This window comes from Carcharhinus amblyrhynchos, chromosome 9, assembly GCF_965287045.1.
Source record: "Carcharhinus amblyrhynchos chromosome 9, sCarAmb.v2.hapA, whole genome shotgun sequence".
Lineage (NCBI taxonomy): Eukaryota > Metazoa > Chordata > Chondrichthyes > Carcharhiniformes > Carcharhinidae > Carcharhinus > Carcharhinus amblyrhynchos.
Genome location: NC_137332.1, coordinates 90,087,660 through 90,100,927, shown reverse-complemented (window position 1 = coordinate 90,100,927; position 13,268 = coordinate 90,087,660). Strand labels below are relative to the sequence as shown.

The window sequence follows — 13,268 nt, the reverse complement described above, 5'->3', positions numbered from 1 at the left end:
TGTGGTGAGGATAGTTTCTCTGGGTGAATTGGTGCTGAGCAGTGAGGGATTTGGGGCAGGTCGATCTCTCCCTCACTGGCGACACGGTGGTACAGTGGTTTTCTCCGGGTGCTCCAGTTTCCTCTCATAGACCAAGGATGTGTAGGTTAGGGGGAATAGTGGGCTAAATAAGTGGGCCCTGGAGGGATGCTCTGTCAGAGAGTCAATGGGCCAAATGGCCTTCTTCAGCACCATAGGGATTCTATGTTTCACTCTGTGTCCATGTATCTTTGTCTCAGCTGTCGAACCTGGTGCTGAAGGTCAGTCTCCTTTACTGTGGAGGCTGTCTGGTGGAAGCAGGAAATATAACCAGTGGCAATCTCGTCTCCCTCATATTCTATGAGCTGCAGTTTACCACAGCCATTGAGGTGAGATACTAGAGTACGCGTCAAGGGAATACTCACCGTATCAACTGCTGAATTATAGAAACCTGTTAACCTGAACTCACTGTCTGATACCCAGACTCTCAACATCTGGACAGCACACTGACTGGCCACACCGTGTACACGGACAGCACACTGACTAGCCACACCGTGTACACAGACAGCACACTGACCGGCCACATCATGTACACAGACAGCACACTGACTGTCCACATCGTGTACACGGACAGCACACTGACTGGCCACACCGTGTACACAGACAGCACACTGACTGGCCACACCGTGTACACAGACAGCACACTGACTGGCCATACCGTGTATACAGACAGTACATTGACTGGCCACACTGTGTACACACACAGCACACTGACCGGCCACATCATGTACACAGACAGCACACTGACTGGCCACACCGTGTACACAGACAGTACATTGACTGGCCACACTGTGTACACACACAGCACACTGACCGGCCACATCATGTACACGGACAGCTCACTGACTGGTCATACTGTGTACACGGACACTACGCTGACTGGTCAAAATGTGTACATGAACAGCACACTGGTCATCATGTGTATACACACACAGCACACTGGTCATACTGTGTATACACACAGCACACTGACTGGTCATACTATGTGCATGGGCAGCACACTGACTGGTCATGCTATGTACGCACACAGTACACTGGTCATACTATGTACATGGGCAGCACACTAGCCACACTGCATACACAGACAGCACACTGACTGGTCACACTGTGTATATGGACAGCACACTGACTGGTCACACTGTGTACACAGACAAGCGCACTGACTGATCCTGCAGGATAGGGAAGGTTAGAGGATGCGGGATAGCCTGTTTTCAAAAGACTGTGAGGAATTCCCTTTGTTTCATTTGTCTCCAGACTGCCTGTTTTCATTTGAAGGGATGTTGCTGTGAGGTGTTTGACATGATGGTATTTGCAGTTCTGTGAGCTGTCCTAACATTGTTTCTGTCTGTGTCTGACCGGCACCAGGTCCTGATGAACGTCTACCCCAATGTGAAGAAAGCCGTTGGTGCCTCGGAGAAAGTCTTTGAGTACATGGATCGTCAGCCAGCGCTTTCCACCATGGGCACCCTGGCCCCAGACAGGCTGAGAGGTCACATAGAGTTCAAGAATGTGACCTTTGCCTACCCCAAGCGAGCAGACACCCTGATATTAAAGGTACAGTGACTCATTGGTGTCCCATCAGTTTGTGAGATCATAGCAGATTGCTTTGGAACTGTGAGAGAGTGCGCCAACCTGAGGTTCACTGACAAGATAGGTAAACTGAGCGATAGAGAGACGAGAGATAGAAAGATAAAGGGAGGAATTTTCCAATTCCATCTGCCATGGGAATCCTAGAGGCAAGGGGTGAACCATGGAAAGGTCCATTGCCCTCAGGCTGGATTTTCCGGTTTTAGGGCAAGCGTGGCCAGAGAGGGAAAGAGAGATAGAGAGAGACAGGGAGATAGATGATAATAGAGAGAGGGAAAGGGAGATGGAGATAGAGAGACTGAGAGGCAGGTCGATTGAGAAAGACAGGAAGGCAGAGCTAGGTAGAAAGATGGCAAGTCTGAGAGATTGATAGAGGAAGAGACAGGGTGATATAGTGAGAGTTAGAGAGGAAAAGATTGATAGATAGAGAGTTAGATTGATAGGCGGGTAGATAGACAGATAGAGAGGGAGAGAGAGAGAAAGAGAGAGATGGGGAGAGAAAGATAGAAAGGCAGAGAGATAGTTTTAGAGAGAATTGGGGGGAGGGAGATAAAGAGAGTGACTGATAGGTAGATAGAGAGAGACACAGATAGGTAGAGAGAGTTACCGAGGGAAAAAGTGTCTGAGAGAGATTGATAAACAGGTAGAGAGAGAAATAGAAAGGGATATCAAGAGAACAAATAATTCAAAGTCTGACTGGAATATTATCCTTTATCCCAAAAGCTGTTCCAGCTGTACAAACTCTGTTTAGACCCTATCTGGAGAAATGTGTTCAGTTCTGGGCACTGCACCTCAGGAAGGATACATTAACCTTGCAGATGGTGCAGCATAGATTCACCAGAATGTTCCTGGGATAAAAGGATTAAATTATGAGGACATGTTGCAAAGACTGGGTATGAATATGGAAGCTAAGTAAAGATTTGAAGAATTGATAAAAACAAACAACAAAGGAACAAAGAAAATTACAGCACAGGAACAGGCCCTCCGGCCCTCCAAGCCTGCACCGACCATACTGACTGATTTAACTAAAACCCCCTATGCTTACGGGGATCATATCCCTCTATTCCCAACTAATTCATGTACTTGTCAAGACGCCTCTTAAAAGTCACTAACATATACGCTTCCACTACCTCCCCCGGCAACAAGTTCCAGGCACCCACTACTCTGTGTAAAAAATCTGCCTTGTACATCTCTTTTAAAACTTGCCCCTCACACCTTAAACCTATGCCCCCTAGTAACTGACTCTTCCACCCTGGGAAAAAGCTTTTGACTATCTACTCTGTCGATGCCTCTCATAATCTTGTAGACTTCTATCAGGTCTCCCCTCAACCTCCGTCGTTCCAGTGAGAACAAACCAAGTTTCTCCAACCTCTCCTCATAGCCAATGCCCACCATACCAGGCAACATCCTGGTAAATCTTTTCTGTACCCTCTCCAAAGCCTCCACATCCTTTTGAACACTATATTCCAAGTGCGGCCTCACTAAGGTTCTATAAAGCATCAACATAACTTGCCAATTTTTAAACTCAGTACTCCGGCTGATGAAGGCAAGCATGCTGTATGCCTTCTTGACTACCTTCTCCACCTACATTGTCATTTTCAGTGACCTGAGTACCTGTACACCCAGATCCCTTTGCCTATCAGTACTCCTAAGGATCCTGCCATTTACTGTATATTTCTTTTCTGTATTAGATCTTCCAAAATGCACTACCTCACATTAGTCCTGACTAAACTCCATCTGCCATCTCTCTGCACAAGTCTCCAACTGATCTATATCCTGCTGTATCCTCTGATGGTCCTCATCGCTATCTGCAAATCCACCAACCTTGTGTTGTCTGCAAACTTACTAATCAATCCAGTTACATTTTCTTCCAAATCATTTATATATATTAAAACAGCAAAGGTCCCAGCACTGATCCCTGAGGAACACCACTTGTCACAGCCCTCCATTCAGAAATGCACATTTCCACTGCTACCCTTTGTCTTCTTTAACTGAGCCAGTTGTGTATCCAACTTGCCAGCTCACCTCTGATCCCATGTGATTTCACCTTCTGTACCAGTCTGCCATGAGGGACCTTGTCAAAGGCCTTACTGAAGTCCATGTAAACAACGTCCACTGCCCTACCCTCACCAATCAACTTTGTCACGAGAAATAGGTCAATAGAGATGAAATATTTCTCTGCTGTGTGTGGGGATGGAAGGGGAAGGCAGGGTGGGAAGAGGCTGGAACAAGGAGGCAGAATATCACATTTAGGCCAGAATTTTACCATTCTGTCCATCACGGGAATAGGAGAGGGTGAGGGGTAAACAACAGGAAGGTCAGTTGACCTCAGGCAGGACATTATGGTTTGGGGATGAGCGAGCCTGTAAACTCCAGTCCTTGGAGTTCAATTGTTCAAAGATGGTAGTAGTTGCGAGGGCACTCGGGTCAAGTTTTTTTTTTCACCTTTAAAAGTTTACTCACCTCGGGGGTCCGGCCTCATTGTTCCATGGGAGCACTGAAGAGAGGCTGCGATTTGCGAGTGGAGAGCTTGTGGGTGAGTACAGCGACTTTTTCTTTCTTTTAAAAACTAACTTTGTTTTAGTGAGTTTAGTGGGTTTTTTTTTGATTGTTTTAAGTTTGACCCCGGAAGTAGTTGTGAGGGCACTCGGGTCAAGTTTTTTTTTTCACCTACTATAAATTAGACCGGAGGGGATTCCCGATACTCTACATAGGTAGAGTATCCCAGCCCTCCCCCCTCCTCTAACCTAAAAAAGAGAGAGAGAGAGGGGCTCTGTCTGAGAGCAGGTAAGACTGCTTTTGTTTTTGTGTGTGCTGTAAGGGCTTTGGCTCACAGGGCCAAAGAGGTAAGGTAAGTTATAAGTTTCTTTTTACTTTTTCCTCTGGGTTACTAAAAAGGGGCAAGTATGGGTGTGAGGCCAGTATGTTGTTGCCAATGCAACATGTGGGAGGTCTTGGAGGCTCCTGGTCTGCCAGACATCCACACCTGTGCTCGGTGTGTGGAGCTGCAGTCCCTACGGAACCAGGTTAAGGAGCTGCAAATGCAGCTCGAGGACTTTCGGCTCATTCGGGAGAGTGAGGAGGTTATAGATAGGAGCTATCAGCAAGTAGTCACACCAGGGCAACGGGATGAGGGCACTTGGGTAACTATTAGGAAGGGGAAACCACGGGTGATGGAGAGCACACCGGTGGATGTCCCCCTTCGAAATAAGTACTCCTGCCTGAGTACTACTGGGGGGGAACAGCTCATCTGAGGGAGGCAGCAGTGGCCAGGTCTCTGGAGCTGAGCCAGTGAGTCAAAAAATCAAAAAAGAGAGCAGAAAGGTAGTGTTAATAGGGGACTCCACAGTGAGAGGCGCGGACAGGCGTTTTTGTGGACGTAGACAGGAGTCACGGATGGTGGTTTGTCTCCCTGGAGCTGGGATTCGGGGTGTCTCTGGGCGTGTCCCAGACATCCTGAAAGGGGAGGGTGAGGAACCAGAGGTTGTAGTGCATATAGGTACTGCTGACGTAGGCAAGAAGAGGGAGGCACTCGTGAAAAGGGACCATAGGGAACTGGGTAGACAGCTGAGGAAGAGAAAAGCGAAGGTAGTAATCTCAGGATTGCTGCCTGTGCCACGGGAGAATGAGGGAAGAAATGAAATGAGGTGGAGGCTGAATGCGTGGCTGAGGGACTGGTGTAGAGGGCAGGGATTTCGGTTCCTAGATCACTGGGACCTCTTTAGGGGTAGGTGGGACCTGTACAGTAAGGATGGGTGGCACTTAAATCCCAGGGGGACTAATATCTTGGCGGGAAGACTGGCTAAGGCTACCGGGAGGACTTTAAACTAGAGAGGATGGGGGGAGGGAATTGTGATGGGGAAACTGGGGTGGAGGAGGTTAGCTCCCAGGTAGGGGAGGACCGCAGGCAGTATGAGAGGGAGGTTAGACAGGGGGTGGAGAAGGGAAATGCCCAGACTGAGGGGCTGAAGTGTATATATTTTAATGCAAGGAGTGTAGTGAATAAGGTAGATGAGCTTAGGGCGTGGATTGCTGCTTGGGATTGTGATGTGGTGGCCATTACGGAGACTTGGATGTCTCAGGGACAGGACTGGGTACTTCAGGTGCCAGGTTTCAGGTGCTTCAGGAAGGACAGGGAGGATGGCAGAAGAGGTGGTGGAGTGGCACTGTTGATTAGGGACAGTGTCATGGCTGCAGAGAAGGAGGATGCCGTGGAGGGACTGTCTACAGAGTCTCTGTGGGTGGAAGTTACGAACAGCAAAGGGTTGAAAACTTTGCTGGGTGTATTCTATAGGCCACCCAATAGTGACAGGGAAGTTGAAGTGCAGATAGGGAAACAGATTCTGGAGAGATGTATTAATAACAGAGTTGTCGTGATGGGTGACTTCAATTTCCCAAACATCGACTGGAATATCCCTAGGGTAAGGGGTTTGGATGGGGAGGAGTTTGTTAGGTGTGTTCAGGAAGGTTTCCTGACACAGTATGTGGATAAGCCTACGAGAGGAGAGGCTGTACTTGACCTGGTACTGGCGAATGAACCAGGGCAGGTGATGGATCTCTCGGTAGGGGAGCATCTTGGGAATGGTGACCATAATTCTATCTCCTTCACAATTGCATTGGAACGAGATAGGATCAGGCAGGCTAGGAAGGAGTTTGTCTGGAGTAAGGGGAGATACGAAGAAGTCAGGAAGTTACTTGGACAAATAAACTGGAAGGAGGCGTTCTTAAGGAAAAGTACCGAAAGAAGGTGGCGGATATTCAAGGAATGTTTGTCTGGAGCTATGCATGACAACGTTCCGATGAGACAAGGGGGTTTTGGTAGGTCGCGGGAACCGTGGTGCACGAAGGCTGTGTTGAACCTAGTCAGGAGGAAGGGGAAGGTGTACAAAAGGTTCAGGGAACTAGGAGAGGTTAAGGATCTTTAGGAGTATAAGGACTGTAGAAAGGAGCTTAAAAGGGAAATTAGGAGAGCCAGAAGGGGTCATGAGAAGACCTTGGCGGGTAAGATTAAGGAGAATCCCAAGGCCTTTTATAAATATGTGAAAGGTAAAAGGATGAGAAGAAAAGGGATAGGACCTATAAAAGGTGAAGGGGGGAAGGTCTGTGTGGAACCAGAAGAAGTGGCAGAGGTGCTTAATGAGTACTTTGCCTCAGTATTCATGGTGGAAGCTGATCTGGGAGATTTTGCTACGGATTTGCAGCAGATGGAAAAGATTGAGTTTGTGGATATTAAGGTGGAGGATGTGTTCGAACTTTTGAATTCTATCAAGATAGATAAGTCGCCAGGACCAGATGGGATATACCCCAGGATACTGTGGGAGGCGAGGGAAGTGATTGCAGAGCCCCTGGCGATGATCTTTGCGTCGTCAATGGAGACGGGAGAGGTTCCGGAAGATTGGAGGATTGCGGATGTAGTCCCTATTTTCAAGAAAGGGAACAGAGGTAGCCCGGGAAATTACCGACCGGTGAGTCTGACCTCAGTGGTTGGTAAGCTGATGGAGAGGCTTCTGAGGGACAAGATTTACGAGCATTTGGAGAGGTTTGACATGATCAGGAATAGTCAGCATGGATTTGTCAAGGGCAGGTCGTGCCTTACAAGCCTAGTTGAGTTCTTCGATAATGTGACTGAACACATTGACGAAGGAAGTGTCGTGGATGTGGTGTACATGGACTTCAGCAAGGCGTTTGATAAGGTCCCCCATGCAAGACTTCTTGAGAAGGTGAGAGGGCATGGGATCCAGGGGCCTTTGGCCTTGTGGATCCAGAACTGGCTTGCCTGCAGAAGGCAAAGAGTGGTTGTGGATGGGTCTTTTTCTGAATGGAGGTCAGTCACCAGTGGAGTGCCCCAGGGATCTGTTCTAGGACCCTTGCTGTTTGTCATTTTCATAAATGACCTGGATGAGGAAGTGGAGGGATGGGTAAGTAAGTTCGCTGATGACACGAAGGTCGGTGGTGTTGTGGATGGTCTGGAAGGATGTCAAAAGTTGCAGCAGGACATAAATAGGATGCAGGACTGGGCGGAGAAGTGGCAGATGGACTTCAACGCGGATAAATGCGTAGTGGTCCATTTTGGCAGAACCAACGGGATGAACGAGTACACTATCAAGGGCAGGAGTCTTAGTAGTGTTGAAGAGCAGAAGGATCTTGGGGTCCGGGTCCACAGGACTCTTAAATCGGCCTCGCAGGTGGAAGAGGTGGTCAAGAAGGCGTATGGTGTACGGGCCTTCATTAATCGAGGGATTGAGTTTAGGAGTCGGGAGGTAATGCTGCAACTTTATAAGACCCTTGTCAGGCCTCATTTGGAGTACTGTGCGCAGTTCTGGTCGCCTCACTATAGGAAAGACGTGGAGGCTATTGAAAGGGTGCAGAGGAGATTTACAAGGATGTTGCCTGGACTGGGAGGCATGCCTTATGAAGTTAGGTTGAGGGAGCTGGGTCTCTTTTCCCTGGAGAGACGAAGGTTGAGAGGCGACCTGATAGAGGTTTATAAAATGTTGAGAGGAATAGATGGGGTGGATTCTCAGAGGCTATTTCCCCGGTTTGAAATGGTCGCTACGAGAGGACACAGATTTAAGGTGCGGGGAGGAAAGTACAGAAGTGATGTTAGGGGTAAGTTTTTCACTCAGAGGGTGGTGAGTGAGTGGAATCGGCTGCCGTAAGTGGTGGTGGAGGCGAACTCGCTGGGGTCTTTTAAAAGACTTCTGGATGAGTATATGGGGTTTTATGGGATTGGGGGTTATAGATAGGTGTTGATGTGATCAGCGCAACTCGTGGGCCGAAGGGCCTGTTTGTGCTGTAGTGTTCTATGTTCTATGTTCTATGGTGTCAGGAAGAACATCTACACATGCGCATACACACACACACACACACACACACACACACACACACACACACACACACACACACACACACACACACACACACACACACACACCACTCCCCCCCACCTCCCCTCCCTCCAGTGTCCCCCAGAAAAATCATTCACAATGGAAGCCAAATCAAACATTCAAAACCGGATTGGATGAACTTTTCTTCAGTGAGGGTATGAATGGTTATGGGACAGAGGAGCTTCAGTGAAGTTAAACATCAACTGTCACGTGTGGAACAGTAAAACAGACTTGATGGGTGGAATGGCCTCCTCCTGTTCCCATGTTACATTGACAGGAGTGATGAGGGAGACTGTCATCAATCATAACCAAGCTGAGGCTTCTTCTTTTCAGAACGTGTCTTTTGAGCTGAAGTGTGGCAAGGTCACAGCCCTGGTGGGCCCCTCTGGTGGAGGGAAGACCACTTGTGTCGCTCTGCTGGAGAGGTTTTATCAACCCCAGTCCGGAGAGATCCTACTTGACGGGAAACCCATCAAGGAATACGAGCACAAATATTACCACAACAAGGTGAGGAACAGAGTGTAATATACACAGGGACAGAGTGTAACACACACCAGGACGGGGTGTGGTACACACATGGGGATAGGGTGTGATACAGACACAATAAAACTCTGTGATATGCACAGGGGGACAGAGAGTAATACTTACGGGGATGAGGTGTAATACACACACAGGATCATAATACACACACACAGGTTCAGGGTGTAATACACACACATAGGGTCAGGGTGTAATACACACATGGGGTTGGGGTGTAATACACACACGGGATCGGGGTGTAATACACACGGGATCAGGGTGTAATACACATGGGATCAGGGTGTAATACACACATACGGGGTCAGGGTGTAATACACACACACGGGGTTGGGATATAATACACATGGGGTCAGGGTGTAATGCACACACAGGGTCAGGGTGTAACACACACATGGGATCGGGATGTAATACACACATGGGATTGAGGTGTAATACACACACGGGATCAGGGTGTAATACACACGGGATCAGGGTGTAATACACACGGGATCAGGGTGTAATACACACATACGGGGTCGGGGTGTAATACACACACAGGGGGTCAGGGTGTAATACACACGGGATCAGGGTATAATATACACAGGACAGAATGTAATCTGCCTCAACATTTCAATTCACTGCTCTCCTGAGACTGACCACTTTCCTGCTGTATCCCAGATGTTCTGCTCACTGCACCATCTGTTCAGGCACTCGTAACCCACACAGGACGACATCCTGCTGCAATGTTCCAGTGAAGCCTGGCCTAAGCTGGAGCAACAATACCTCATCCCTGATCACGCCTGTTACAGCCCTCAGGACTCAACACCTAGTTCAACAACTTAAGGCTATGAACTTTCCCCTCCATCTTAACCTTTTTTTATAACCCAAACACTGTTTGTTCCTGGGCAAAGACAAAGAACAAAGAAGAAAAACAGCCCGGGAAACAGGCCCTTCGGCCCAACGAGCCCACGCCACCATCTCAACACCACCAGTCCCCCTCTCCACCCATGACCCTTATCTATTGTTTTATGGCAATCCAGATTGAGGGAAACTGATTTAGGGACAATTTATTACTTCTAATCAGCCTAACAGCACATCTTTGGGGTGTGGGAGGAAACCGGAGCACCCAGAGGAAACCCACGCAAGCACGGGGAGAATGCGCAAACTCCCACAGACACCGGCCCTAATCCATGTGTCTGCACAGCAATCAGCGATAGTCACTGAGCTGTCGTCTTGCCCAGTATCTTGTCCAGTTTAGGCACACACTAACGACATGAAGCACTAGGCCAATCTCGAACATTCAAGAGCAGCCCCAGTACGACCCATCGCGTGTATGCTCCTTGTTGGACAACAAGGCGGACCTCCCCAATGGGCGATCTTTCACTTGTTCTTAAGTTTGCTGCATATTGAGCCCTATTTTACCATTTTGATTCTAAGCACTGGGCGAACTTGAATCTGGGAATGCCTCAGATCCGACTTTTAGACCCACTCTCCGGCGCTGCCGTACGGACTCTGCCTGAAAAAATATCAGTGATTCCGAATCGTGCTGCACAAGCCTGTGGGTGGGGCTTATTGCGCCCAAAACCCTGCAGCTCCGATCAGAGCCTCCAACTACGCAAGCGCAGGAAAAATAAAGAGAGAATGCGGCTCTCCTGCTCCATCGCTCCCAGATAATGCCTTCCCCCGGCCCCCACAGACATTGACCACAACATTACTGACCCCCTTATCCCACCCATCCCTTCCACCAGCCAGACTGGTCACGGCCCCTCCCTCCTTCCCCCTCACTGATCACAGGCAGAGTGGCAGCGGACCCTCCCTCCCACTGACCTCAGTACTTACCTCCTCACTAGCTGGAGCGCCCGAATCAGACTTTTATGCAACATGTCTATTTCACGCTGAATCTGGATGGGCCAACGCAGTGGTAAATGGGGAAGTGCGGTAGGGTTGGGCGTGCAGCCCATTGAGTCAATTTAAATGTATGCAAATGCATTTAAATAGCCGTTGAAACTGTTTCGGGCACGGTCCTGATCACGGCCATTTTCAGGTCTTGGTAAAGGGAGAACCGGTGCGGAGGTAGGGATGAATCATGCCATTCACCTCATTGATTTTATCAATGTTACCAACTTGATGTTAAAAATGGGCCCATTAATTGCATTCTTTCCCAGCTCCCATCAATCATTCTTGCAGCTGTACCATCCCCTAATTCAACTCATTTTCCCTCTCTTTTATTCCACAGAAGCTTCACATAGGCTCAAAACATTAACTCTGTTTTCTCTCTCCTGCAGATGCTCCGAGACATACAGAGTTGTTCCAGCATTCTCTGTTTTTGTTTCAGATTCCAGCATCCGCAGTACCTTTATTATATGAAGACAAGGATCCACCTTGCACACAATACTAAACAATGCCTTCCGCCCTCCAGCCCAGACAATACATGCATCACAAGGATATCCTACCCTCTGACCTCTGCCCTCCTACAATCTCCGTAGTCAGTCCCGGGCCAAAAGTCTTTCTTGTGGAACTTGAGTCGACTCTTTTCAATGCCAGATAATGCTGTCCTTACAAAATCACTCTTGGGCCCTGATGCCTTTTTCTGAGCTGCTCTCCCTTCGTTCTTCCTCAGGTGGCCCTGGTGAGTCAAGAGCCACTACTCTTTGCTCGATCAGTTGAGGCCAACATCGCCTACGGACTTGGTGGAAAACCCATCAACTCAGTCAAACGTGCGGCAGAGCGAGCAGACGCAGATCGGTTCATCAGTAAACTGAAAGATGAATACAAAACTGGTGAGTGATGAATGGGTGGGGGATTAAACATAAAATGCAGAGAGGTGGGGGATTAAGTACAGAGTGATGGGGGATTAAAGAGATGTTTCACCATATTCTTCAACTGCTCTCTAAATTGAGATTGGGTCACAGCTTAAATAAAAGTTTGTATAGCAACTCAGGAACAGCAGCATGAAACCCAATTCCCAGGAAAAAGATAAAGCCCAATCAAAATCCCACAACGAATCCATGGTCCAAATCCATAAAGTATAAGGCATTATCATTAACCATAATAGACTGAAATTGGCTGAAAAATATCGCAACTTGTGTTACCAAAGCAAATTTGCAGATCTTGAATGGCTACATTTATCCCACACTTTAACCACTCTCCTGTCAGGTTTTACAGGTTCCAGTTTCTGTTATTATTTAGAGAAGGATTAAACACAGAGTGAGGTGATGAATCTTATCCCAGATTGTAAACATCCCCTTCAGTTTGTCGCTCTCAGTTTCTGGGCTATGGTGTTCAGGTTCAATGCTATCGCTGACATTCAGTTTGTACAAAGGTTTCTCTCATTCTCATGCACTCTAACCCATCTCCCCCCTCCCTCCTCCTTTCTTTCTGAATGCACAGATGCTGGTGAAAAGGGTGGCCAGCTCTCTGGTGGACAGAAACAGCGAGTAGCAATCGCCCGAGCTCTGATCCGTGACCCTCGGGTACTAATCCTGGATGATGCTACCAGCTGCCTGGATGGAGAAAGCGAACACACAGTGAGTACTGGAGAATCCAGTGTTCTTGATAATGGGGACAGAGAGAATAAACTTTCCCCGCTTAGCTTTCCCTTTCTTTCTGCCTCATGTCAATCCCATCTCTCACTTTCTGTTTCTTTCTGGTTTCTCTCTCTCTCTCTCTCTCTCTCTCAGGGTTTAATGAGAGGGAGGAACTGATGGAGATCAGTATTAGCAGAGAAATGGGGTTTGGGAAACTGATGAGATTGAAGGCTGATGAATCTCCAGGGTGTGATAATTTACATCCCAGAGTACTTAAGGAAATGTTTTGAGAAAAAAATGGATGCATTGGTGGTCATTTTCCAAGATTCTAGAGACTCTGGAATAATTCCTGCAGATTGGAGGGTAGTTAATGTAATACCACTATTTAAAAAAGGAGGTAGAAAGAAAACAGGGAATTATAGACCAGTCAGTCTGACATCAGTATTGGAAAAAGATTCTAGAATCCATGATCAAATATTTTACAGCAAAATACTTGGAAAACAGTGGCAAGATTGGACAGAGTCAGCATGCTTTTATGAAAGGGAAGTCATGCTTGACGAATCTACTGGAATTCTTCAAGGATGTAACTAGTAGAGTTGATGAGAGGTGCCTGTGGATTTGATTTATTTGGATGCTCAGAAGGCTTCGACAAAGTCCCACATAAGAGATT

The 13,268-nt window shown here is 47.8% G+C and overlaps 1 protein-coding gene across 2 annotated transcripts in view; it reads left to right on the top strand.

Moving 5' to 3' along the window:
• Nucleotides 1-13,268, top strand: part of tap1 (transporter 1, ATP-binding cassette, sub-family B (MDR/TAP)) — a 50,090-nt gene that overhangs the window by 29,130 nt on the left and 7,692 nt on the right. For both annotated transcript variants that reach the window (XM_080196069.1, XM_080196068.1), the window contains exons 8-12: nucleotides 279-407; nucleotides 1,444-1,632; nucleotides 8,886-9,059; nucleotides 11,692-11,851; nucleotides 12,462-12,598. In XM_080196069.1, coding sequence (XP_080052195.1) covers nucleotides 279-407; nucleotides 1,444-1,632; nucleotides 8,886-9,059; nucleotides 11,692-11,851; nucleotides 12,462-12,598 — 789 coding nt within the window. The remainder of the gene's footprint in view (nucleotides 1-278; nucleotides 408-1,443; nucleotides 1,633-8,885; nucleotides 9,060-11,691; nucleotides 11,852-12,461; nucleotides 12,599-13,268) is intronic.